The 26,876-nt window shown below is 42.0% G+C and overlaps 2 protein-coding genes and 1 long non-coding RNA gene across 41 annotated transcripts in view; 1 reads left to right on the top strand and 2 right to left on the bottom strand.

Annotated features, from left to right (window-relative positions):
• Positions 1-24,505, bottom strand: part of LOC118368968 (tudor domain-containing protein 7B-like) — a 39,113-nt gene extending 14,608 nt beyond the window's left edge. Inside the window, 6 exon segments of the mRNA XM_035753475.2 lie at positions 868-1,118; positions 1,842-1,921; positions 8,171-8,396; positions 9,284-9,428; positions 11,564-11,776; positions 24,021-24,505. Coding sequence (XP_035609368.1) covers positions 868-1,118; positions 1,842-1,921; positions 8,171-8,396; positions 9,284-9,428; positions 11,564-11,776; positions 24,021-24,095 — 990 coding nt within the window. The 5' untranslated portion in view covers positions 24,096-24,505.
• LOC118368969 (dynactin subunit 1-like) overlaps positions 22,540-26,876 on the top strand; it is a 40,638-nt gene continuing 36,301 nt past the window's right edge. For all 38 annotated transcript variants that reach the window (XM_052497551.1, XM_052497546.1, XM_052497540.1 and 35 more), the window contains exons 1-4: positions 22,540-22,733; positions 23,353-23,395; positions 25,708-25,962; positions 26,477-26,555. In XM_052497551.1, coding sequence (XP_052353511.1) covers positions 22,657-22,733; positions 23,353-23,395; positions 25,708-25,962; positions 26,477-26,555 — 454 coding nt within the window. In that variant the 5' untranslated portion in view covers positions 22,540-22,656. The remainder of the gene's footprint in view (positions 22,734-23,352; positions 23,396-25,707; positions 25,963-26,476; positions 26,556-26,876) is intronic.
• LOC127916160 (uncharacterized) lies at positions 25,970-26,465 on the bottom strand. Of its 2 annotated transcripts, none has more exons than XR_008093647.1 (3): positions 26,368-26,465; positions 26,110-26,313; positions 25,970-26,076 (listed from the first exon to the last, which is right to left on the bottom strand). It is a non-coding gene; the product is annotated as an uncharacterized LOC127916160 (long non-coding RNA). The 2 variants fall into 2 exon arrangements; XR_008093648.1 differs by having other exon boundaries at positions 25,993-26,023.

Below are 26,876 nucleotides of genomic sequence, written 5' to 3'. Positions count from 1 at the left end.
ACCAGTGGCCATACAGTATGTATCAAGCATCTCAGAATAGGAGTGTTGATCTAGGATCAGGTCGTTCCTGTTCATGTAACCTTATTCATTGTGATCTAATAGTCAAAACAGATCCTAAATCAGCATATGAGACAGTTTGATACATATATGCCCAGATCTAAAAACACACAAAAAGGATAATACTGCCATTATAAATCACATAATATGAAAATACTTCACACCATAGCCCTATGCAGTTGTGGGGACTTACAGGCTATTTGACTTAGAGAGTATCAACTGTTACAACGGGTATAGGGTGCAAATATTTGTGCTTTTGTGAACCAGATGAGGGATGCTTATGACGGTATTACTGAACTCCATGTAAACAGAAAATGTTTGGCTAGAAAATAAAACTCTATATACAATATCAGTATTACACTCAAACCATGTTCTGTTTATTAAGCTATTCATTATTCATCCGGCTTTTAAAAATAAACTGAAATAAAGTATTCAATATACAGGATCATAATTTGAGCTAGTTTGCTACATTAAAATAATCCTGCAGCAGCAGGAAATGTGAATTATTATGTGGATCAGAATTAATGGACATTTTTGTAAGGGTTGGTCAATTTTTTCGTAAAGATATATTACAAAGTGGAAATTACAAACTTCAGAAGCCTTTTTCAACCTCAAATAGACTACAAGTTGTAATGTCCTAACATTGCAGGAATGTTCTCCTGCAATAGGGTGGTCAAGTGAAGTTCCTACATCTGTACATTCTGTGCAGATGTGTGTCCAGTGCTCCAGGTCTTACCAAGATAGTGGTATTTCAACAGTGTAATTTAATACTGTACAACAGTATAAATACAATACAAGTTTGGTACATACGGTGCAGATGTGTGTCCAGTGCTCCAAGTCTTTGATTGCTTCACTAGGCAGGTCCTGTTTGTACAGTTCTCTGTAGAGCTGAGGCAGCTTGGACACCCAGAAACCATTACTGTACTTGTTCAGAACCTCTCTGATACGCCCTTGCACCTGCTGGGGGTTGTAGTTCCCACCGGGTGAGAGGTTGTAGTCCTTGGGGTAGTGATGTGGCTTGGGCTTCCCCGAGACAGCATTTTCTTTGAAGTTTGTGGGAACTGGAGGAGGAAAGAGGAGGACATTTTAGGTGAAATTGGTTAGGCACGATTTGTATGGAATAATATAAGTATATAATTGTTATTGCACAGTTTTCTGGATCATATGGAATAGAAAGTCCAGGAGTCTGTCCTGACCAGGCAGCTATAGTCTAGGGCCCAGAGAAAAACTTGGTGTTGCATTGCAAGAGGCTTTTGGTGCCTCGAGGGGTAACACTAAAAACAGTCTGCTTTCCTAGAACCTGTCTCTTATTACAGAGAATTAAGTCATGAGTTAGCAGCCTAATGCTAATCTCTAGCCTGTAATGTGACTTTTGCTTTGAGACGTGCTTTATTCAAAGGACAGTAATGTGAAGGACTGGAACCAAAGGGGTCAGTCATCTCTTGAAACAGTCATTTACACAGCTGTTTTACTTCTGATGTAAAGACTGATTTCTCTGTGAGGAACTACACCCCAGATGAAAACAGCAAAGCTGTGGACCGATAAAACCCCTGATCTGGGGCATACAGTCAGTCTATTGTAGTCCTTGAACTGTCCTACATACTGTTGCTCTGCCGGGTATTTGTGTGTGTGTGTGTGTGTGTGTGTGTGTGTGTGTGTGTGTGTGTGTGTGTGTGTGTGTGTGTGTGTGTGTGTGTGTGTGTGTGTGTGTGTGTGTGTGTGTGTGTGTGTGTGTGTGTGTGTGTGTGTGTGTGTGTGTGTGTGTGTGTCAGTGTCCCACGTACGGTTGCTCTGGGTGTTCCTGGAGAAATGAGTGTGCACTTCCATCTGGAACAGTGACGGCAGGGTCATCCTTTTGTCTGACCTAAACACACAACAAGAAGAGAGAGAGTGTTGACTTGGAACCATTTCGACTGTATCCTTCAAATGACAGAGAGTCTAAACAGACACACTGAACCAATGGCGGAATAACAAAAGGACCTGCATTCATTTCCTTTTTGTTTAGTTTCCTGGTTGGATACATAATGGCAGTTTGTGTCCCCATTTCTCAACCAAAAAAAGACCCAGGTGGAAGAAGCCAGCAATATCAGTCAACCCAGTCAGTGCTAGACGAGACTGCTATACTCTACTGTACTCCGCTGTTCCCTGTTCACACTCCATAAACATTAGGCCTGTGCTAGAGTGTAGAGGCCTGAGATATCCTCATAGAAATTGAATAACTCCTCGAATAGTCATCCCCATTCAATTCAATGGGTGAGTGAGCCTTCTCCCCTTCTACTACACTGATTACACCCTACCCACAATTCTTTCTGAAGGGAGATTCTCCATCCCAGAATTACCTTAGACAATAGGAGCATAACATTCTGAATAGATCGCTTATACAACTGAGTCGCTGGGCAGAACAGCACCCGAAAAAGGCCAATCATTGGCTTAAATCCCCAGACATAGATAATTGTGGGCCCGGGACCTCATTTATCATTATTGCATAGAAATTATTCTAAAATACTACTTACGAACGGAACTTAGAATGTTCGTACGCATAATAAAAGTGTGATTTATCAAACAACTCACACCGGTAGTAGATAACCAATGATAACCAGTTCATTAGAAAGTGCATTGATGATGCCGTTCCCATAGCAACGATTAAAACATTCCTAAACCAGAAACTGTGGATTGATGGCAGCATTCGTGTGAAACTGATAGCGCGAACCACTGCTTTTAACCAGGGAAAGGTGACCGGAAACATGACCGAATACAAACAGTGTAACTATTCCCTCCGCAAGGCAATCAAACAAGCTAAGCGTCAGTATAGAGACAAAGTTGAGTCACAATTCAACGGCTCAGACACAAGAGGTATGTGGCAGGGTCTACAGTCAATCACGGATTACAAAAAGAAAACCAGCCCCGTCACGGACCAGACGGTCTTGCTCCCAGAAAGACTAAATAACTTTTTTTGCCCACTTTGAGGACAATACAGTGCCACTGACACGGCCCGCAACCAAAACCTGCGGACTCTCTTTCCCTGCAGCCGACTTGAGGAAAACATTTAAACGTGTTAACTCTCGCAAGGCTGCAGGCCCAGACGGCATCCCCAGCCGCATCCTCAGAGCATGCGCAGACCAGCTGGCTGGTGTGTTTACGGACATATTCAATCAATCTTTATCCCAGTCTGCTGTTCCCACATGCTTCAAGAGGGCCACCATTGTCCCTGTTCCCAAGAAAAATAAGGTAACTGAGCTAAACAACTACCGCCCCGTAGCACTCACTTCCGTCATTGAGAAATGCTTTGAGAGACCAGTCAAGGACCATATCACCTCCACCCTACCTGACACCCTAGACCCACTCCAATTTGCTTACCGCCCAAATAGGTCCACAGACGATGCAATCTCAACCACACTGCACACTGCCCTAACCCATCTGGACAAGAGGAATACCTATGTGAGAATGCTTTTCATCGACTACAGCTCAGCATTTAACACCATAGTACCCTCCAAACTTGTCATCAAGCTCGAGACCCTGGGTCTCAACCCCGCCCTGTGCAACTGGGTACTGGACTTCCTGACGGGCCGCCCCCAGGTGGTGACAGTAGGTAACAACATCTCCACCCCGCTGATCCTCAACACTGGGGCCCCACAAGGGTGCGTTCTGAGCCCTCTCCTGTACTCCCTGTTCACCCATGACTGCGTGGCCATGCACGCCTCCAACTCAATCATCAAGTTTGCGGACGACACTACAGTAGTAGGGTTGATTACCAACAACGACGAGACGGCCTACTAGGAAGGAGGTGAGGGCCTTCGGAGTGTGGTGTCAGGAAAATAACCTCCCACTCAACGTCAACAAAACAATGGAGATGATTGTGGACTTCAGGAAACAGCAGAGGGAGCACCTCCCTATCCACATCGACGGGACAGTAGTGGAGAGGGTAGTGAGCTTTAAGTTCCTCGGCGTACACATCACGGAAAAACTGAATTGGTCCACCCACACAGACAGCGTTGTGAAGAAGGCGCAGCAGCGCCTCTTCAACCTCAGGAGGCTGAAGAAATTCAGCTTGTCACCAAAAGCACTCACAAACTTCTACAGATGCACAATCGAGAGCATCCTGTCGGGCTGTATCACCGCCTGGTACGGCAACTGCTCCGCCCACAACCGTAAGGCTCTCCAGAGGGTAGTGAGGTCTGCACAACGCATCAACGGGGGCAAACTACCTGCCCTCCAGGACACCTACACCACCCGATGTCACAGGAAGGCCATAAAGATCATAAAGGACAACAGCCACCCGAGCCACTGCCTGTTCACCCCGTTATCATCCAGAAGGCGAGGTCAGTACAGGTGCATCAAAGCAGGGACCGAGAGACTGAAAAACAGCTTCTATCTCAAGGCCATCAGACTGTTAAACAGCCACCACTAACATTGAGTGGCTGCTGCCAACACACTGATTCAATTCTAGCCACTTTAATAATTGGAATTGATGGAAATTGATGTAAAATATATCACTAGCCACTTTAAACAATGCTACTTAATATAATGTTTACATAGCCTACATTACTCATCTCATATGAATATGTATATACTGTACCCTATATCATCTACTGCACCTTTATGTAATACATGTATCACTAGCCACTTTAAACTATGCCACTTTGTTTACATACCTTACATTACTCATCTCATATGTATATACTGTACTAGATACCATCTACTGCATCTCGCCTATGCCGTTCTGTACCATCAATCATTCATATATCTTTATGTACACATTCTTTATCCCTTTACACTTGTGTGTATAAGGTAGTAGTTTTGGAATTGTTAGGTTAGATTACTCGTTGGTTATTACTGCATTGTCGGAACTAGAAGCACAAGCATTTCGCTACACTCGCATTAACATCTGTTAACCATGTGTATGTGACAAATACATTTGATTTGATTTGAAATACCAATTTTTATTAGCTTCAGTGATCGTGCACGACCTTGGCTGTTTGCATTTCGAAATGCCCCTAATTAACCTTATCGGGTCAAAATTAGAGGTCGACCGATTAATCGGAATGGCCGATTGATTAGGGCCGATTTCAAGTTTTCATAACAATCAGAAATCAGTATTTTTGGGCACCGATTTTGCAGATTTAAAATATATATTTTTTACACCTTTTATTTAATCTTTATTTAACTAGGTAAGTCAGTTAAGAACACATTCTTATTTTCAATGACGGCCTAGGAACGAGGCAGAACGACAGATTTTTAACTTGTCAGCTCGGGGGAACCAATCTTGCAACCTTACAGTTAACTAGTCCAGCGCTCTAACCACCTGCCTCACGAGGAGCCTGCCTGTTACGCGAATGCAGTAAGCCAAGGTAAGTTGCTAGCTAGCATTAAACTTATCTTATAAAAAAACAATCAATCAACGACTGTCGTTGCTCCAATGTGTACTTAACCATAAACATCAATGCCTTTCTTAAAATCAATACACAAGTATATATTTTTAAACCTGCATATTTAGCTAAAATAAATCCAGGTTGGCAGGCAATATTAACCAGGTGAAATTGTGTCACTTCTCTTGTGTTCATTGCACGCAGAGTCATGGTATATGCAACAGTTTGGGCCGCATGGCTCTTTGCAAACTAATTTGCCAGAATTTTACGTAATTATGACACAACATTGAAGGTTGTGCAATGTAACATGAATATTTAGACTCATGGATGCCACCCGTTAGATAAAATACGGAACGGAATAAACGTTTAGTTTTCGAGGTGATAGTTTCCGGATTTGGCCAAAGGCTCGTATTTCTGTGTGTTTTATTATAGTTAAGTCTATGATTTGATAGAGCAGTCTGATTGAGGGGTGGTAGGCAGCAGCAGGCTCGTAATAGTCAAAGGTATATGGTTTAGAGAGAAATAGTCGACGCGTTATAATTCCTGTTATAACTTGCAGCTGAACTTGAAAGGGGTTCCTTCGTTATTTTACCGTTACCATGTCTTCCATAGAGAATGTCTTGATCTACTTCAAATAAGGTCTGTGTTTCGTGCTTAAACCGCCTCTGCGTTTTGATACTCGTGTAAATCTCACTAGGATAAGGTAACGTTTGTCAAAATATTTTCATAAATCCACTCTACAATTTTTTTAATCTTCCCTTATATTTAGCCAATATTGATCAGAGTTACCTTGTCCTATGGATATCTACACAGTTATACAATTGGCATGGTGGTGTAAGCATACACGAAACACAGACCTTATTTTAAGTGAATCTAAAAATATACTATGGAATAAATTAATGAAGGAACTGCTTTTCAGATTTTGCTAGAAGGTGTCCTGGGAGCTGACAAGGTAAAAGTCTGTCGTTCTGCCTCGTTCCTTGGCCGTCATTGAAATTAAGAATGTGTTCTTAACTGACTTACCTAGTTAAATAGAGACGAAATAAAAGGGGTAAAAAAAAAAACAATTTAATTGGCAAAATCGGCGCCCAGAAATATCGATTGTTATGAAAACTTGAAATCGGCCCGAATCAATCGGCCATTCCGATTAATCGGTCGACCTCTAATTTTGACCCGATATGGTTAATTAGGGGCATTTCGAAATGCAAACAGCCAAGGTCGTGCACGATTACTGAAGCTAATAACAATTGGTATTTCAAATCAATTTTCTTGACCAAGCTTCCTGCTGCTAGCTGGACATAATGCTGTGTGTGTGTGTGTGTGTGTGTGTGTGTGTGTGTGTGTGTGTGTGTGTGTGTGTGTGTGTGTGTGTGTGTGTGTGTGTGTGTGTGCGTGCTGCTTGCGTGTCTCTTTGCATTTGATTTGAGGCGTCAGATGAAAGTGACTGTCCTACTACAGACATCCTGATTCAATGGGCTGCTAATCTGTAGCAGAATAGGAGAGAGATTAGTCTGCCTTGTCCGTATGGTTTCAGTCATGACACCCAGGTCTCTGCTGTGGTCCATTGTCTGGTGAGAGAGTGTCACTGATACACAAAACAGAAGATTAAGTCGGTTGAGGTCAGTTGTTTTCCTTAGCTAGCTGCCAGGGCCCAGATTGTGATGGAAAAAACAGGATAGGGGGAGGGAGACAGAAGGGGTAAGAGAGAGAGAAAGAGAGGCTGCTGCAGCTCTGGTGCTACTCCTGAATAAGCACAGAGGGAGGAAAGGGAGCGAGCGGGAGGGAGAGAGGAGAGGGATTGCTGGCACCACCAATCCAACCAGTGGGTTCCAGCGCCATTGATTCACGGTGCTATTCTCATTCAAGTCATTAACTAAGGAAGAGACCGAAGAGGACAGACCGAAGAGGACAGACCAAAGAGGACAGACCGAAGAGGACAGAGGACCGGAGAGGACAGAGTAAAGAAAGAGAGAAAGAAACACAGAATGGAGAGTGACTGACTGACTGAGAAAAAATCCTTGTCTTCATTATTTTCATCCTTTCATTTCCTGATTCTGATTCCTAGTAGTTCCTGATTCTGATTCCTAGTAGTTCCTGATTCTGATTCCTAGTAGTTCCTGATTCTGATTCCTAGTAGTTCCTGATTCTGATTCCTAGTAGTTTCTGATTCCTAGTTTGTTTTAGAGTGCATGGAACAGAATCCTCCCCTCCCAGCAAAGGCAATGCTTGCAACTCAAAGTGATATTTCCATAAAGCTGAAATCCTTCATGGTGAAACAGCCACATCCATTTGCGTTATTACAACAACAAAGAAGATAATGAAAACAAACAATTTTTTCCCCTCTGACATCATCGCACGCACGGTAGACGAGCACAATACGTACTCAAATGTTTTTCACTAATCTGCACAACGCTCGTCATCTCCGCAACAGAAACAATAACAACCGTGGTGGAACGGCCAGTGGCAATATTTCCCCCTACAGGAGATTCTACCTTTTAACAGAGTAAGAAACTCTTAACTATTTCATTTCTAGAGAGTCGTTTTCTACAAGGACAGGTTTTCAAACAGCCCCAACAGATGATTGCTATTCACAGTATTAGGTCAGCAGGGTGAGAGAACGTCAGTCTGTCCTGCTTTTTGACAAGTTCTTCCTCCATTTCTTTTCCATGTAACTCCTTTCAGTCATTAGGGAATGATTAGTGCAGTCTAGCCAGTCTAGTTTATGGTTTCCACTAATCACCACTCACCTCTCAGAGGGCACATAGGACTTCCTGGTAGCAGGGGTGTCCTGATTGATTGGTTTGTTCTGGTTGGAGCTCTGATTGCTCTTTCCCTCTGATTGGGTGTCCCTCATGTCCCTCCCCTGTCTAAAGTCTCCATGCTGGACTCCCAATCCTCGGCCGCCCCCACCTCCTCCTCGCCCCAGACCACGACCCCTGTGGTCTGGCTGTCTCAGAGAGGTTCTGGGCTTGGCTGGGGAGGAGACAAAGAGGGTAGTGGCAGGATGATAAGAAATACACAGCTGTATACACACATAGAAACATGTACAGAACTAACACACACAAATAGGCAAAGCATTCCACGTCGTGCCATGTCACACTCAGAAACTCACGCCCTGCAAAAGGTCCGTTGGCAAGGAGAGAAAATAGCACAGTTAGACAAGGCACTGATGTCCTGTGCTTTAGTCAATTAGAAAAAAACAGTCACTATAGCTACCAGTGTAGATTACGTCATCATCATGCTTTCCGTTGCTGCTCAGTTTTGAGATGACATCATACCTTCCAGTCCATTCCAGTAATGACATCGATCATCCCGAAAAAAAAGTCATCATCGCCAGTGGGATCAGATGGATGACAACATAGCTTTTTAATATGCTCGATCGTCAAATTATCATACTCTTTTTTTTCCGAAGCCTTGATTGGAGGTCAGATACAGTGCCTTGCGAAAGTATTCGGCCCCCTTGAACTTTGCGACCTTTTGCCACATTTCAGGCTTCAAACATAAAGATATAAAACTGTATTTTTTTGTGAAGAATCAACAACAAGTGGGACACAATCATGAAGCAGAAAGACATTTATGCAAAACTGATAGAGACATACCCCAAGCGACTTACAGCTGTAATCGCAGCAAAAGGTGGCGCTACAAAGTATTAACTTAAGGGGGCTGAATAATTTTGCACGCCCAATTTTTCAGTTTTTGATTTGTTAAAAAAGTTTGAAATATCCAATAAATGTCGTTCCACTTCATGATTGTGTCCCACTTGTTGTTGATGTCGGCTCGGAAGCAACTCCATATTGAAAAATAATATGGATTAGGCAGTCAGACAAAGACCTCCCCCCACACAGACACACACACCCTACCATTGAGGATGAGAGGGGCGGCCGGTTTGACCCTCATCTGACAGTTGACCATTTGGGGTCGTCCAGTCTTCTTGGAGGTACGCTGTCGAGCCACCAGTTTGGCAACGTGGGCCGTCTCGCTGGAGACTGAGGCGAAACACACCATCTGGATAGGATCGAGAGGAGACACACACCACAGGGCACACACCCACGTAGACGTGCACACACACACCAGAGGGCACACACCCACGTAGACGTGCACACACACACGCAGACGTGCACACACACACCACAGGGCACACTCATTATCTCACACCAGCAGGATAATCATCGTTCAGCATCATTGCTTTAATTACTTTGGCGTCTCATAGAGACATCTTTTGATACTTTCATTATTTTTAGCCAGCCACTGGAGTGTATGTGTGCAGTAAGTGAATTGTGAGGACTAATATTAAACAAACAAAAATTTGACCAACTGGGGACATTTTGCAAGTCCTGACGAGGTCAAATGCTATATTTCCTGGGGGTTCATGGTTAAGGTTAGAATTAGTGTTGGAATTACATTTTGAGTTAGGGTCAGAAGCTAGGGTTAGTTTTATGGTTAGATGCTAGGGTTAGTTGCAGGGTTAGGGTAGGGTAATAGTAGGGGTTAGGTTTAGGGTTAAGTTGAGGGAAAATAAGATTTTGAATGGGACTGAATTCTGAGTCCCCACAAGGTTAGCTGTACAAGACTGTGTGTGTACGTGTTTGTGTGTCTGAGTGTTGGTGTGTGTGTATGTGTGTATACAGTGGGGAGAACAACTATTTGATACACTGCCGATTTTGCAGGTTTTCCTACTTACAAAGCATGTAGAGATCTGTAATTTGTATCATAGGTACACTTCAACTGTGAGAATCTAAAACAAAAATCCAGAAAATCACATTGTATGATTTTTAAGTAATTAATTAGCATTTTATTGCATGACATAAGTATTTGATCACCTACCAACCATAGCTGGGACCACAGTCTCAAAGAAAACCATTAGTAACACACTACGCCGTCATGGATTAAAATCCTGCAGCGCACGCAAGGTCCCCCTGCTCAAGCCAGCGCATGTCCAGGCCCTTCTGAAGTTTGCCAATGACCATCTGGATGATCCAGAGGAGGAATGGGAGACGGTCATGTGGTCTGATGAGACAAAAATAGAGCTTTTTGGTCTAAACTCCACTCGCTGTGTTTGGAGGAAGAAGAAGGATGAGTACAACCCCAAGAACACCAACCCAACCATGAAGCATGGAGGTGGAAACATCATTCTTTGGGGATGCTTTTCTGCAAAGGGGACAGGACGACTGCACCGTATTGAGGGGAGGATGGATGGGGCCATGTTTCGCGAGATCTTGGCCAACAACCTCCTTCCCTCAGTAAGAGCATTGAAGATGGGTCGTGGCTGGGTCTTCCAGCATGACAACGACCCGAAACACACAGCCAGGGCGAATAAGGAGTGGCTCCGTAAGAAGCATCTCGAGGTCCTGGTCTCCAGACCTGGAAAACCTAGCTAGTGGTCCTTCTGTAGCTCAGTCTGCCCAGACCTGATGACCCAATAGAAAATCTTTGGAAGGAGCTGAAAGTCCATAATGCCCAGCGACAGCCCCGAAAGTTGAAGGATCTGGAGAAGGTCTGTATGGAGGAGTGAGCCAAAATCCCTGCTGCAGTGTGTGCAAACCTGGTCAAGAACTACAGGAAACGTATGATCTCTGTAATTGCAAACAAAGGTTTCTGTACCAAATATTAAGTTCTGCTTTTCTGATGTATCAAATACTTATGTCATGCAATAAAATGCAAATTAATTACTTAAACATCATACAATATGATTTTCTGGATTTTTGTTTTAGATTCCGTCTCTCACAGTTGAAGTGTACCTATGATAAAAATACAGACCTCTACATGCTTCGTAAGTAGGAAAACCTGCAAAGTTGGCAGTGTATCAAATACTTGTTCTCCCCACTGTATATGTGCGTGTTGCTATGCAAGTGTTGTGTTGTGTGTGTGTGTCCATCTGTCCATCCGTCTATGTGTTTGTGTGTTTTCTCCTCATGCTGTTTGTCTCCCAGTCCACCCATCTATCCGTCCACCCACCCACCCATCCGTCCACCCATCCACCCACCCGTCCACCCACCCATCCATCCATCCACCCACCCGTCCACCCACCCATCCGTCCATCCACCCACCCATCCATCCACCCACCCACCCACTCGTCCATCTATTCGTCCACCCATCCATCCATGAGTTTGTATGTGTATGTGTGTACACTCTCTCCTCACCTCCCCAGTGCGGTTGCGCTCCATGTGAACCACGCTGGGAATGCTGTGCAGCAGGGTGTCCAGACTGGCATGACCCATCTGTTTATGAGGGATCTGTTCACCAGTCAGAGCTTTGTATTCAGACTGGAGGCGAGACAAAGACACCCCGGGCCCGCTCTTATTGGCCGCCAGCACCGCCCGTAACATCCTCTTCATCAGCTCCACGTCCGTCATCTATATGGACATAAAACCAGGAAGTAGAAATTCTGTTTTATGTCTGTTTTCTATCATAGTTTGATCTTTTTACCTATTCAAATAAAAGGGTGACTTACATAACTATTATTATTTTATTTGACCACGTTGTCCTGATAAAGGTGAGGTCAAAATACCTATTTTTCAAGGGAACCCTGGCCAAAATGCCTGGTCTCATAGACTAGACGTAACATAGTAACCGTAAATCCGGGACACCTGGCCAGGAGGGCAGAGAACTGGCACTGTCGTAGCACTTTACATTATAGTTCCGGAAGTGGGACCAACATGGTAATAACATGGTAGCAAGTTAAAGACCAATGAAAAAAAGTATGTTACTCTGATTGTTCTGTAATTAATGGATACTAATTCCCCTGTCTTTGGGCACAATACAGGTTTGTTGTGTTAAAAAGGTCATTGGTACAAGGCACAGCCCCTTGAGGACATTATCAGATATACTTTGAACAGGGGTGCCTTGTCAGACAGGCTTCCTATCACTGATCTAAGAACAGATTGTCAGGGGCAGGATCTGGTGTAAAGGGCCCTCCTAGCCTGCCATTCTATTTCTGGTATCTGACATGGATTTGGCAAGGTTTTAGAAGGTTTTAGAAACAGACTGGCACTGTTTTAGAAACAGACTGGCACCCAGACTAGGGACCTCCAGTTTAGTTCAGTGAAGATCTATCTCAATATTAATCTCACCAGAAAGATTTAATCAATGACACTGACAAAATGGTAAAATGGTGTTGATGTCACAACTATATAAAAAATTATCGTTACAATCATAAAACAAAAATCACTGGATTTCAAAGATTGTAAATATGGAAGGCAGTTTTAATTGGAGGGCTTTCAGAATACTTACTGCTCTCAACATGTTTACTGTGTCTCATGATGAGCAAATGACATGTCACTCTAATAGAGTTATTTTTGTATTTTATTTTTATTTTCATTTTAAATTGAACCTTTATTTAACTAGGCATGTCAGGTAGCCTAGTGGTTAGAATATTAGACTTTTAACCGCAAGGTTGAAAGATCTAATCCCCGAGTTGACAAGATAAACATCTGTCGTTCTGCCCCTGAACAAGGCAGTTAACCCACTGTTCCTAGGCCGCCATTGAAAATAAGAATTTGTTCTTAATAGTTAAACAAGGGTAAAATAAATAAAAACTAGGCAAATTATAACTTCAGCACAACGCCCTGATTTGGAATTTGCATGCAGGATTTTTTCTGCGTTCATTTAATTTATTCTATTTCATATCAACTACAGACAGTTCTCGAATTTGCCCCAAAGGCATGCCCTCTACTGTCTCCGGTAACTTTTTATTTTTTACACATAGGCCTAACACTTCTCAACTTCTTATAAAAAACTACTAAATAAACAGGACAAAGTAAAAAAGAAGTAGTCTAAAAACTAAATAAAAGTAAGATGACAACCAAATATGTCAACATGATAAATAGTTTATATTAGGTCTGTGAACTCTCTCCACAGGAATTCCTCTCCATAGACAATAGAGAACAAGTGGTGATGTAATATGTCAACATGATAAATAGTTTATATTAGGTCTGTGAACTCTCTCTTCACAGGAATTCCTCTCCATAGACAATAGAGAACAAGTAGTGATGTAATATGTCAACATGATAAATAGTTTATATTAGGTCTATGAACTCTCTCTCCACAGGAATTCCTCTCCATAGACAATAGAGAACAAGTGGTGATGTAATATGTCAACATGATAAATAGTTTATATTAGGTCTATGAACTCTCTCTCCACAGGAATTCCTCTCCATAGACAATAGAGAACAAGTGGTGATGTAATATGTCAACATGATAAATAGTTTATATTAGGTCTATGAACTCTCTCTCCACAGGAATTCCTCTCCATAGACAATAGAGAACAAGTGGTGATGTAATATGTCAACATGATAAATAGTTTATATTAGGTCTATGAACTCTCTCTCCACAGGAATTCCTCTCCATAGACAATAGAGAACAAGTGGTGATGTAATATGTCAACATGATAAATAGTTTATATTAGGTCTGTGAACTCTCTCTCCACAGGAATTCCTCTCCATAGACAATAGAGAACAAGTGGTGATGTAATATGTCAACATGATAAATAGTTTATATTAGGTCTATGAACTCTCTCTCCACAGGAATTCCTCTCCATAGACAATAGAGAACAAGTGGTGATGTAATATGTCAACATGATAAATAGTTTATATTAGGTCTGTGAACTCTCTCTCCACAGGAATTCCTCTCCATAGACAATAGAGAACAAGTGGTGATGTAATATGTCAACATGATAAATAGTTTATATTAGGTCTGTGAACTCTCTCTCCACAGGAATTCCTCTCCATAGACAATAGAGAACAAGTGGTGATGTAATATGTCAACATGATAAATAGTTTATATTAGGTCTATGAACTCTCTCTCCACAGGAATTCCTCTCCATAGACAATAGAGAACAAGTGGTGATGTAATATGTCAACATGATAAATAGTTTATATTAGGTCTATGAACTCTCTCTCCACAGGAATTCCTCTCCATAGACAATAGAGAACAAGTGGTGATGTAATATGTCAACATGATAAATAGTTTATATTAGGTCTGTGAACTCTCTCTCCACAGGAATTCCTCTCCATAGACAATAGAGAACAAGTGGTGATGTAATATGTCAACATGATAAATAGTTTATATTAGGTCTGTGAACTCTCTCTCCACAGGAATTCCTCTCCATAGACAATAGAGAACAAGTGGTGATGTAATATGTCAACATGATAAATAGTTTATATTAGGTCTATGAACTCTCTCCACAGGAATTCCTCTCCATAGACAATAGAGAACAAGTGGTGATGTAATATGTCAACGAAGCATTGGCAGAGCTATTTAAATTGACATTAAAACATGTTTTCTGATAATGGCCTTGGCAGATCATCCTCCAGGAAGCTTAGGAGCTCTATACTAAAACATGAGTTTGTAAAGATGGAGATAAACTATTTAATTACACACTTCTGGAAGAAAGCTATAAATGACAATTCATACAATAACAACTGGGAGCTTTTTAATTGTGAGGTTGGAAAATATGTTAGTATTCTTGCCAAGACGAGGAGAGTTGAAGAAGAAAGTGTAATTACAAAGATCACCTCACCAGATGCTGCTGGAAGTGGTGTTGGAGGGCCAGAAGGAGGCACTCTTTCCTCTGGTCTAAAAAAATATCCCAATTCCCCAGGGCAGTGATTGGGGACACTCTCCTGTGTAGGGTGCAGTCTTTCGGATGGGACGTTAAACGGTTGTGTCCTGACTCTCTGAGGTCACTAAAGATCCCATGGCACTTATCGTAAGAGTAGGGGTGTTAACCCCGGTGTCCTGGCTAAATTCCCAATCTGGCCCTCAAACTGTCACGGTCACCTAGTAATCCCCAGTTTACAATTGGCTCATTCATCCCCTGTAACTATTCCCCAGGTTGTTGCTGCAAATGAGAATGTGTTCTCAGTCAACTTACCTGGTAAAATAACAGATAAATAAATAAAATCCAGGAAGAAGTGGCGAGAGGAGGGTGAACAAAATGAATCTTATTTTCTCAGGTTAGAAGAATACCACTAAAAATAATACAATTCAACAAATACATATTAATGCTCTCATCACAGATGATCCCAAATTAATCTCTATCTTTAGTTGCAACTTCTGCAGGATTTTATATAGTTAGAAGTATTGTGAGGTCCTCAACTCAGTTTTTTTGGACACTCTGGGGGATGTGAAATCAATTTGGGAGGCTGAGAGGGAACACTGTGATGACCCTATTATAGTTGAAGAGATCATTTATTCTACTGAACACCTTAACAACAATAAGTCTCCTGTGACTGATGGTATATCTGCTGAGTTTTACAAAACTTTTTCTCAACAGTTAGCCACATTTCTATTGGAGGTATTTTCTGAAAGCATTGCAAATAATGCTCTCCCTCCCAGTTTGACTTAAGGTTTGATTACATTAATACCTAAGTCCAAGAATGACTTGCTTCTCCTCGATAATTGGCGTCCAATCTATCCTCTCAATAACGACAACAAAATATTAGCATCTATATTTGCAAAAAGAATGAATGCAGTATTGGACTCAATAGTAGAAGGGACTCAATCTGGCTTCATGAGGAATAGACATGTATCTCATAATTACCAACTGCTGTTAAACCTTATTGACTATTCTGATCTAATCTTCCAAGATAGTTTGATTGTCTTCTTAGACTTTTATGAATCCTTCAATACAGTGGAACATAAGTTTCTATTTCGCTCCCTTGAGAAATGTGGTTTTGGGGAATTATTTTGTTGTACTATTGAAACTCTTTATAATGAATGGGAACAGTTCCATTAAATTAAAGCACTTCTCCTAGATTTGATTTGAAAAGAGGAATTAGGCAAGGTTGCCCAATTTCACCTTACCTCTTCCTGCTTGCAACCCAACTTCTTAAATGTTCTGTTAAATCCGGCAATATAAAAGGTATCTCTATTGCTGACAGAGATATTATCATCATCAGTCAGCTTGCAGATGACACCACCCTCTTTTTGAAAGATGCTGATCAGATTCCTAGAGTAGTCGATGTGATAAATATTTTTCCCAACGCATCTGGTCTTTGCCTACACCTTAATACGTGTAAATTGTATACCCTCTATATGCAATATTCCAGTCAAGGAAAATGTAACATACTTTGGGATTACCATATGTAAGGGTCAACAGGAAAGATAAGATGCTTATTAAATTTCATAACTATTATCGAAAAAAACGAAAAGAAGTTGAACCATTGGTTGCAGGGGGATTTATCCTTGAAAGGTTGAGTATTGCTCTCTAAAGCTGAAGGTATCTTCAGACTTAGTTATGCAGCCCAGTCCCTGCATCTTTTCAACAAAATAGGTAAAGCAGTTGACCAGATGCTTTCCAACTTCATCTGGAAGAACCGTACACATTATACTAGGAAATCTGTCGTTATGAACACATATGAATATGTGGTCTCAATTTTTGGGGGGATTTTCCTACTTTGAATAATACTTAAGATAAATTGGGCTAAACATTTCAGAATCCTTCTTCAATTTGGAATTGCATCCCTCCTTATATCTTCTCCCGTTTTAGTGGCTTAAATTTTATGTTACTTTGTAACTATAATATTGATAAGATTCCTACAAAATGATCTGCTTTTCATAGACAAGTATTCTTAGCGTGGTCATTAAAATATCAACATAATTGTCCCCGCATTGGCATTTCATTTGGAACTATACGGATATTTTGTATAGAAACAAGTCTTTATTTTTGAAGAACTGGTTTAATAATCATATCCTACTGGAGGATTTTTTTTTTTTTTACCTCATTACAATATCCCTGTTACAACTAGAGAGTTCACCATAGTCTTTGATGCTATTCCATCTGGAACTCTCATGTTGTTTAGAGGTGTAACCAGACATCACTTTCTTGACCTGCCCTCCTTAATCCAGTTGACTCTCCAATAGGAAAACTGTGTTTATCCTTGCTCCCTCAGAACAACAGATCTATACAGGGATATTGTATCCATTCCTTATGTCACAACTTACTGGAATACATTTTTCAATATCTATTGGAATAAAAAGTCAGGTTATTACCACACAGATACCTGCTTGTTAACAAGATCAAAGAGGTCTCTTTCAGAATGATCCATAAGTATTACCCTGTGAATCATTACCTGGATAAAATGAAAACATATATTAACATTAACTGTAGTTGTGTTGAGCATCCAGAAAAAGTTTTGCATTTATTTTGGCATTGTCTACTTATAAAATGATGAATATCTTGCCATCATTTCTTTACAAATGTTATTATTATTGATGATTTTAGTTTTTCTATGGGAGAATATGCTGCTCGGTTTCCTTACTTAACTATAATAATGATAAAGAAAAGCAATTTTTACCTCAAATCTAATTGTGCTAATGGCACAATGTAATATTCATGAATGTAAATTCACTAACAAAAAACTACTCTTCCATGTTTTCTATGAGGAATTTGAGCAGTACATTTAAGACCATTCTACATTCTTCTAATAAGAAAGCTGTTAAAACAATCAATACGTGTGTATTTTAAGGTATTTGTATAATCTGTCATTTGTTGTACCCCGAGTATATGTTATCATTGATTGTTTGTATACCTCTTGTATGTATGCTATTACTCATATAATGGCAGCTGTGTTGATTGTCTAATCCCATAACCTACCTTTTGCATGCCTCTCCTGGGGAAACGGCTAGAGGCCTCAGGAATACTTATTTCTCCTTAATGCTCATCGTCTGTGCAACATGAGACAGCGGATGGATTATAATGTTGTAATGAAACAGCAGGGAGCAGGTCTCGAACCCTCGACCTTCGAGCCCGAGGTCCGGCGCGTTATCGACTGTGCCGCAAAAGCATGCTCGTGCGGCAGTGTCGATTTCCGCGCTTATAAACCCAGGGTCGTTACAATATTATCACTTACAATGTATGACATATCCTTCACATTTAGTTGTGCTATCCCACTTGGCAGCTAAATTAACTATTTGGGCGATGCACGGGTGTACGCCGTAAAAGTGTTGCAAATATAGAGTGGGCTAGGGTTTCGATTATGTATGTTGGACATACTATGGTTACACATTATGGCTACCATACTATATAATTTCTGCAGGCATCAATATTGCCGCATCAACACCGCCGAACGAGAAGCTGTCAGCGATTTATAGAAATCGCTTTTTACCGGTACAAAACTTTTTTTCTACGAATTCAAATCGCTTTCTACGTGTGAGAACTTTTTTTCTATGAACAGGTCACCGAAGCGCATCCAAACATGGAGTTTTAGGTTTGGCATATCTGTCATGTTTGCGCATATCTCTCCTATGTGCAAATCTTTATGGCAGTCATTTTACTTAATAAGGCCCTTGGAAATGACCTGCATATCTGCAGTTATAAAGAAATTCTATTGCAATATATCGATTTACAAATACAAATCAAAAGGTGTTTGTTTGTGGAATGTGATTTACATTTGTGGAAAGTGATTTAAATTTGTGGATAGTGATTTACATTTATGGATTGGTACTTATTTGTACAGATCATGATACACGAGTACAAAATGCATGCTGTGTGTTCACAATACATTTGATATTGATCCCATACAAGTGTCATGTCAAGCGACGTTAAGTCGCTCTATCGAGCTCCGGACTCTTGCCACTTCATGGGACTCTCGGAGGGCTTTTAATTAAGCTTTCACCAAATAGTATCAAAACGAAAACGTACTATCACATCAACTATTTAATCTCAGTAATATGATAATTCATTCAAGTAATGCCAGTCAATATAGCTCTTACCTTGCTGGGAAGGAACAGATACGAGAGTGACACGGATGACTTGCTGCTCGTCACACTCCCTGATTGTCGGTCTTTCGCCCTTGCGGTCTTGAGCTGTCCCAGCTCACCCAAACCTACGCTCTAGCCAAGCGCCTCCCAGCAGGCCCGGTTGGTGGGTTACGGTAGCCTACCTCGTCTGTGATGTGATTGGGCATCTCCGCACAGCCCCACGCTAATGCCATCATAGCGCAGGCGCACACAGGTAACTGTTGTCCAAACTACAATGATTTATTATAAGTGACACTTATTCTGTGTACAGGTCTATTTAGTTTTCTTCATCGGGTATGCTATCGCCTTTGAGTGAGAAAAAACAGTAGGCAAAACATTATTCACTGCGTGCCACAAAGTAAGCTGCTTATCTCAGTCTCTGTCTCTCGTTCTTATAGAGAGCTGAGAGCTCAAGGTTTTGTATATGCGGTGGAATGGTTCAGATGGTACTTCAGATGGAAGGTTGGTTACACTGTTGCATAAAGTGAAGTTGTACTACAGCTGAGCTACAGACACCCAGTCAGTCTCCTTTTCTCTCCCTCACATTTCTCACATAGATCTGGGCTTCTGCCTTTCCTCCTTCTTGACTACAGTCTCCCCAACCAGATGGTTATATAATTGTTGGACTGAAAGGCATGTTAAAACCATCATGCTGTGTGAGTTTTAGGATGGGATAAGTACACCTTTTATTTGATGATTTTAGTGTTATCCTGAGGTTGAAGCTCTAAACATAAGCTACCTACAAAAAGTATTTTGTCAGCCCTTTACAAAGTATTTATTTTTGTATTTTAATTTGATGTATTTATCAGGGATCCCCATTAGCTGCCAAGTATTAGGGTTAGGTCAAGGCAGCAGCTACTATTCCTGGGGTCCAAACACATTAAGGCGCTTACATCACACATACAACAAAAGATAAAAACAGTACATCATATAACATTAATACACCACTACATATCAAAATGTATAATACCACCATACAACAATGTTACAATGTACGCGTGTGTGTGTAGAGTGTGTTTGCTAGCGTGTGTGCGTGTGTCTGTTTCTCTTCACAGTCCCTGCTGTTCCATAAGGTGTATTTTATCTGTGCAGGCTATCTCTAACATTCATAGTTCTCTTTTCATCATAGAGAGCCTTTAACAGCCAACAATCTAAGATAGCTTACCAAGCCATTGAATAAAAGGCTCTGAATATCTTTTCCATCTGAGTAATATATGTTGACTACCACAACTATGCTTCAAGGCAAGCAACACTGAACCATGCATGAGAGTACAAGCTGTTCTGGACGACTGTGTGATCTCGCTCTCCGTACCCAATATGAGTCAGACCTTTAAACAAGTTAACATTCACAAGGCCACAGAGCCAGACAGATTACCAGCACGTGTACTCAGAGCATGCGCTGACCAGCTGGCAAGTGTCTTCGCTGACATTTTCAACCTCTCCCTGACCCCGTCTGCAATACCTACATATTTCAAGCAGACCACCATAGTCCCTGTGCCCAAGGATGCCAAGGTAAGTAAGCAGCATTTCACAAGCCTTAACGTGTACGAGCCGGAACGGCTCATAGGAGCAGGAGCATATCCTGTTTATGTAGCGTGAGGCAGCTTGACGTATAAGTAAAACCCCTGAACAGGACACCAAGGTAACCTGTCTAAATGACTATCGCCCCATAGCACTCACATATGTAGCCATAAAATGCTTTGAAAGGCTGGTCATGGCTCACATCAACACCATTATCCCAGAAACCCTAGACCCACTTCAATTCACATACTGCCCCAAACAGATCCACAGATGATGCAATCTCTATTACACTCCACACTGCCCTTTCCCACCTGAACAAAATGAACACCTATGTGAGAATGCTGTTCATTGACGATAGCTCAGCATTCAACATCATAGTGCCCTCCAAGCTCATCACTAAGTTCAGGACCCTGGGATTGAACACGTCCCTCTGCTACTGGGTCTTGGACTTCCTGACAGGCCGCCACCACCTGAAACGACACATTCACCACGCTGACCCTCAACACAGGGGCCCTCAGAGATGCGTGCATATTCCCCTACTGTACTCCCTCTTCACCCACGACTGTGTGGCCGCGCACGACTCCAACACCATCATAAAGTTTGCTGACGACACAACATGGTTGGCCTGATCACCGATGATGATGAGACAGCCTACAGGGAGGTCAGAGACCTGGCAGTGTGGTGCCAGGACAACAACCTCTTTCTCAACGTCAGCAAGACATTGAATCTGATAATAGGATTGAGACCCGGGCACACCCCCATCCACATTGACGGGGCTGTAGTGGAGTGGGTCGAGAGCTTCAAGTTCCTTGGTGTCCACATCACTAAGGAATTATCATGGTCCACACACAGTGGGGAAGAAGGCACGAGAAACGCCTCTTCCCCCTCAGGAGGCTGAAAAGATTTGTCATGGGCCATCAGCTCCTCAAAAGGTTCTACAGCTGCACCATTGAGAGCATCTTGGCAACTGGCAACTGCTCGGCTTCTAACCAGGCGCTACAGAGGGTAGTGCGCACTGCCCAGTACATCATTGGTGCCGAGCTCCCTGCCATCCAGGACCTCTATACCACCCAAGTCATACTGTTCTCTCAGTTACTGCACGGCAATCAGTACTGATGCACCAAGTCTAGAACCAACAGGACCCTGAACATCTTTTACCCCCAAGCCATAAGACTGCTATTTGGGTAACTATTTAATAGTTAGTCCAGTTAGCTATTTAACTATCTGCATTGGCCCTTTTTGCACTAACTCTTTTGACTCATCACATACGCTCCTGCTAATGTTTAATATCTATCCTGTTGCTGAATTACCTCCTACCTCTGCATGTCGACTCGGTACCTACCATGTGGATATAGCCAAATTATAGTTACTCGTTGTGTATTTACTCCTTGTGTTATTATTTTTCTATTATTTCTCTCTGCATTGCTGGGAAGGGCCGTAAGCATTTCACTGTTTGTCTACACCTGTTGTTTACAAGAATGTGCCAAAGAATGTGTATTCGATTTTTGATACCTGTAAATCAAAATCTCAAATAATGTCCCCATGGGAGAACCATTTGATGAACCCTTTTGGTTCCAGGTAGAACCCGTTTGGGTTCCACGTAGAGGCCTTTCTGCAGATGGTTGGACATGGAACTCAAAAGGGTTCTGCCGGGAACTAAAAATGTTTCTCCAATGGGAACAGTTGAATAACCCTTTTGGAAACTTTTTTTATACTGAGCTCATGAGTGGAAAAACAGTACACATATTTTAATCAGTTTTGTTTCTATATAAAGTTTTGCGCATTGCTAGTTAAATTAATTTCACTTTTGTCAGAAGGACCGGAAGTAGACCATTTATAATAAGAAAAAAATCACCGGAAGTTGGTGTGGGGTGGACCGTTCTTATAATATAGGGTGGACCGTTCTTATAATATAGGGTGGACAGTTATTATAATATAGGGTGGACATGGTATTTTGCTAACTGACCCTTACATGTATATTTTTAACTTCCGTTTAACCAACAAGTTATTTTGGAGCATCATACCAAACCTAACTTTGCCAATTTGCAGGTAGGTGGTAGAAGTTTGCTAACGTTATCTAGCTTCTCAAGATTATTGACTGTTAGGCTAACACTTCGCATCTAGTATAACGTTAGCTGACGTTAGCTATGAATCTGACGTTCGCTAGCTAGCGTTACTAGCTACAATGAAATATATTGTTGATTTAACGTTAGCTTGCAAATTATTTTAGTTCGCCAGAGTCACTGCTTCTTTCCTTGGGAAAACTATGAATATACATTTTTCAGAGTAGTTAGCTAGCTAATTTGTTTGCTCGAGCTACCTAACGTTAGCTAACATTACAATCAGATTTTTGACTGACACGAAACACCACAGTTAGCTGGCTTAGTAACCAACTAGCGTTAGCTAACTAAGTTAGATGACGAACGTTAACCACTGAACCTGGCTGGCCAGCTAGCTAGTTTAGCTTGCCAACTGTCATAATGTTTGTGCTGGATGACACTTTCACCTGATCTTACAGGGCAAGATGACACTGACAACCTCTGAAGTAGATACATACTCCTGAAAAGGAGAATGATCATTTCTATTGGTGACTGTCAAGTGCTGACACGAGCATAATCAGAAACACATCCTTTCTCACTGACTGACTGATGTTCTTCTTTCAGTACAGGTCCATATCAGGCCCTACTAGTGTCTTGTCAGGTATTGTTATGGTAAGATTATTTTCAGTTTTCCCATAATGATCTAGCTGCTACCGCTGGAGACAACAATGTTATTGTGTACTTGTTGGGATTCGGGAGAAGTACACAAGCTCACTTAAAAGTTGTGATGATTTCTGGATGCTGAAGGCGAAGCATCACTAATAGCTTCCCCTGCCAGAGACCCATCTCTTTTTCACCCCTCTCCTGTCTCTGTCACAAACACTTCCTCTCGGAAAAATAGTGAGAGAAGCTAGGAGGAGAGATGGAAACGCTTACACTGTTTGATACTGTTGTTATTTTGCGGATAAATAAGGCAACAAGTCAATATGGCTGGAATGCACAGGCGGCATTCCGTGGCCGTCCTGGCAATGGGCCGGGGTAGCTTGGTGAGTCCTATCTGATATTCTGTCTAAGACTAGACTAGTTCCTACGTATGAGTTGATTTGATTGTACGGACAAACAGCAACAGTCAGTTATTTTACCTAAGGCTAGTGATTGTCTATAGGCTACTTTTGATTTGATACTTCGGTCAACCATTTTTAGTGGTGCCACATTCGAGAACAGAACTGTATCAAGAGCAGTTTTCTTGTTCATTCTGCTGGCAAAGAAATGAAGTTAAAATACTAGTTTTACTCACAATGCAGGCTATGCAGCATGGTGCTGAAGATGATGATTTTGATGATGATGATGAAATAACATGTTGTGGCTCCATGATCTGTTCACCGCTTCAGCTGAAGAAGTCACGGTTAGGAAGGAAGGGTCGACTATTCCAATGTTAATGGCATTTCCTGGATGTTCCGGTGTTATGACATAAGAGCTCAGTTTCTAGTTCTTTTGTTTCTAGTTTCTGACTAACACCATTCCTGCCATGATCCTGGCTACTCCTCCCAGTTGTCTGCCTTTCGGACTATATCTATCAGGCTAGCTACAGCTAATCTGGTCTCCTCTCACATGACATTGCCTCCCTGAAGACCCACATATGATGTTTGCCATGTTCCTCCATGGCACATTTTGACCATTTCTCAAAAATGTCCTCAGTGTGGGTAGACTGTGAGCGGTACTGTCTGTGTGTCTACCGGCAGTAATGGTTACAGTCTGCTGAACCATATGACTGGGTGTGTGACTGCTCTGTCCTCAGGCTGTCTGTGGCCTAGCTAGCATGAGTCAGCTGGCTGTGTGTCTGTCTATATGGCCTAGCTAGCTAAGAGTCAGCTAGTTGACATTCAGAAGAGGGAACTAGACCTAGTGGGTCTATCATCAATATGTTTGTTTCTAGTACTTGTTGTGGAATAGGCCTAAATCAGCCATTTTCCCTCTCAGCCTCTTCCTGGCCTTAATGGGCAATTAGGTCTAGTTATTTAACCTTTTATTTAACTAGGCAAGTCGGTTTAGAACAAATTCTTATTTACAATGTCGGCCTACCAAAAGGCAAAATGTTTCCCGCTGGGATTGAAAATACAAATATAGGACAAAACGCACAACTGCTTTGCTTTATCTAGGCCAGCTCGCAGTTGTAAATGAGAACTTGTTCTCAACTAGCCTACCTGGTTAAATAAAGGTAAGCTAGTTGAGAACACATGACAACACAGCCATGCAGCAACATGGTAGCAACACAACATGACAACAACATGGTAGCAGCACAAAACATGATAAAACATTATTGGGCACAGACAACAGCACCAAGGGCAAGAAGTAGAGACAAAATGCATCATGTTAAGCAGCCACAACTGTCAATAAGATTGTCCATGATTGAGTTTTTGAATGAAGAGATTGAGATAAAACTGTCCAGTTTGAGTGTTTGTTGCAGCTCGTTCCAGTCACTAGCTGCAGAGAACTGAAAAGAGGAGCAACCCAGGGATGTGTGTGCTTTGGGGACCTTTAACAGAATGTGACTAGCAGAACGGGTGTTGTATGTGGAGGATGAGGGCTGCAGTAGGTATCTCAGATAAGGGGGAGTGAGGCCTAAGAGGGTTTTATAAATAAGCATCAACCAGTGGTCTTGTGACGGGTTTACAGAGGAGTATAGAGTACAGTGATGTGTCCTGTAAGGAGTTGATGGCATGGAATGTTGTCACCCACCAATAGAAACATGTTTGCATGCTTCACTTTGTTGGGGTGGAAAATCCAATGTTCAAATGTTTTATCTTAGATCTCACCAAGAACTCAGTTGTCATTGTTTCTTGTTTGTGGATAAATGACAGATTTCCAGGCACACAGAGAAATGCAAAGATCACAAAAAAATCAAACCGAGGTGAGGCTGTAGACTAACACCAGCAGTCACAAGGTCCTCTGTCCTAAACTATGTTCTCTCTCTCTACCCCCAGATTTCTGGCAGCCCCCTCCTGAGCAAGATGAGTGCGGACGGGGGAGGCAAGCCTGCCAAGGTGGGCTCGGTGGTGGAGGTGATCGGTAAGGGCCAGCGTGGCACTGTGGCGTATGTGGGCGCCACGCTCTTTGCCACAGGTAAGTGGGTGGGTGTGATCCTGGATGAGCCTAAGGGCAAGAATGATGGCACGGTCCAGGGGAAGAGATACTTCCAGTGTGATGAGAACTGCGGCATCTTTGTGCGCCAGTCCCAGGTAACTAGGCTAACCCTCCATACCACACACACAGACAACCTCTCTCTAACTGACAGACAACCTCTCCTCTCTCTAACTGACACACACAGACAACCTCTCTAACTGACAGACAACCTCTCCTCTCTCTAACTGACACACACAGACAACCTCTCTCTAACTGACAGACGACCTCTCTCTCTCTAACTGACAGACGACCTCTCTCTCTCTAACTGACAGACGACCTCTCTCTCTCTAACTGACAGACGACCTCTCTCTCTCTAACTGACAGACGACCTCTCTCTCTCTAACTGACAGACGACCTCTCTCTCTCTAACTGACAGACGACCTCTCTCTCTCTAACTGACAGACGACCTCTCTCTCTCTCTAACTGACAGACGACCTCTCTCTCTCTAACTGACAGACGACCTCTCTCTCTCTAACTGACAGACGACCTCTCTCTCTAACTGTGACACACACATTGTGGAAGAGTAATAGACTGGTGTATTGAACCTGTCTCCCTCTCTCTCCTTATCAGATCCAGCTAGTGGAAGATGGTGCCACCTCTCCAGACATCCCAGAATCTTCCACTGCCAAGTTCCTGTCCAAGCAGAAAGGTGAGCAGAATAACAAAGCTGTAGCCTTCATTTACATGGCCTCAGATAGCATCAGGATTGGGGTTCATTTCATTTCAATTCAATTCAGTCAATTCAGTAAGTAAACTGAAATTCCAATTCTAATTGTCCTCAATGCTACTTTACTTCCTGAGTTCTCCCCAGCCCTGGATAGCATGGCACTGATCTTTAGGCTACAATCATAAAGACAACACTGTCCAGGTTTCCATCCAACGTTTTTAAGCGAGTAAAGTACATGTTGGATAAAAAATGTCATGACAGGCCTGATGGAAACAGAAAATGTGTCCGTTAACTTTCCACATG

This window comes from Oncorhynchus keta, chromosome 35 (assembly GCF_023373465.1).
Source record: "Oncorhynchus keta strain PuntledgeMale-10-30-2019 chromosome 35, Oket_V2, whole genome shotgun sequence".
Taxonomy (NCBI): Eukaryota; Metazoa; Chordata; class Actinopteri; order Salmoniformes; family Salmonidae; genus Oncorhynchus; species Oncorhynchus keta.
Note: the sequence above shows the minus strand (reverse complement) of the source record. Positions and strands in the feature narration are given on the sequence as shown.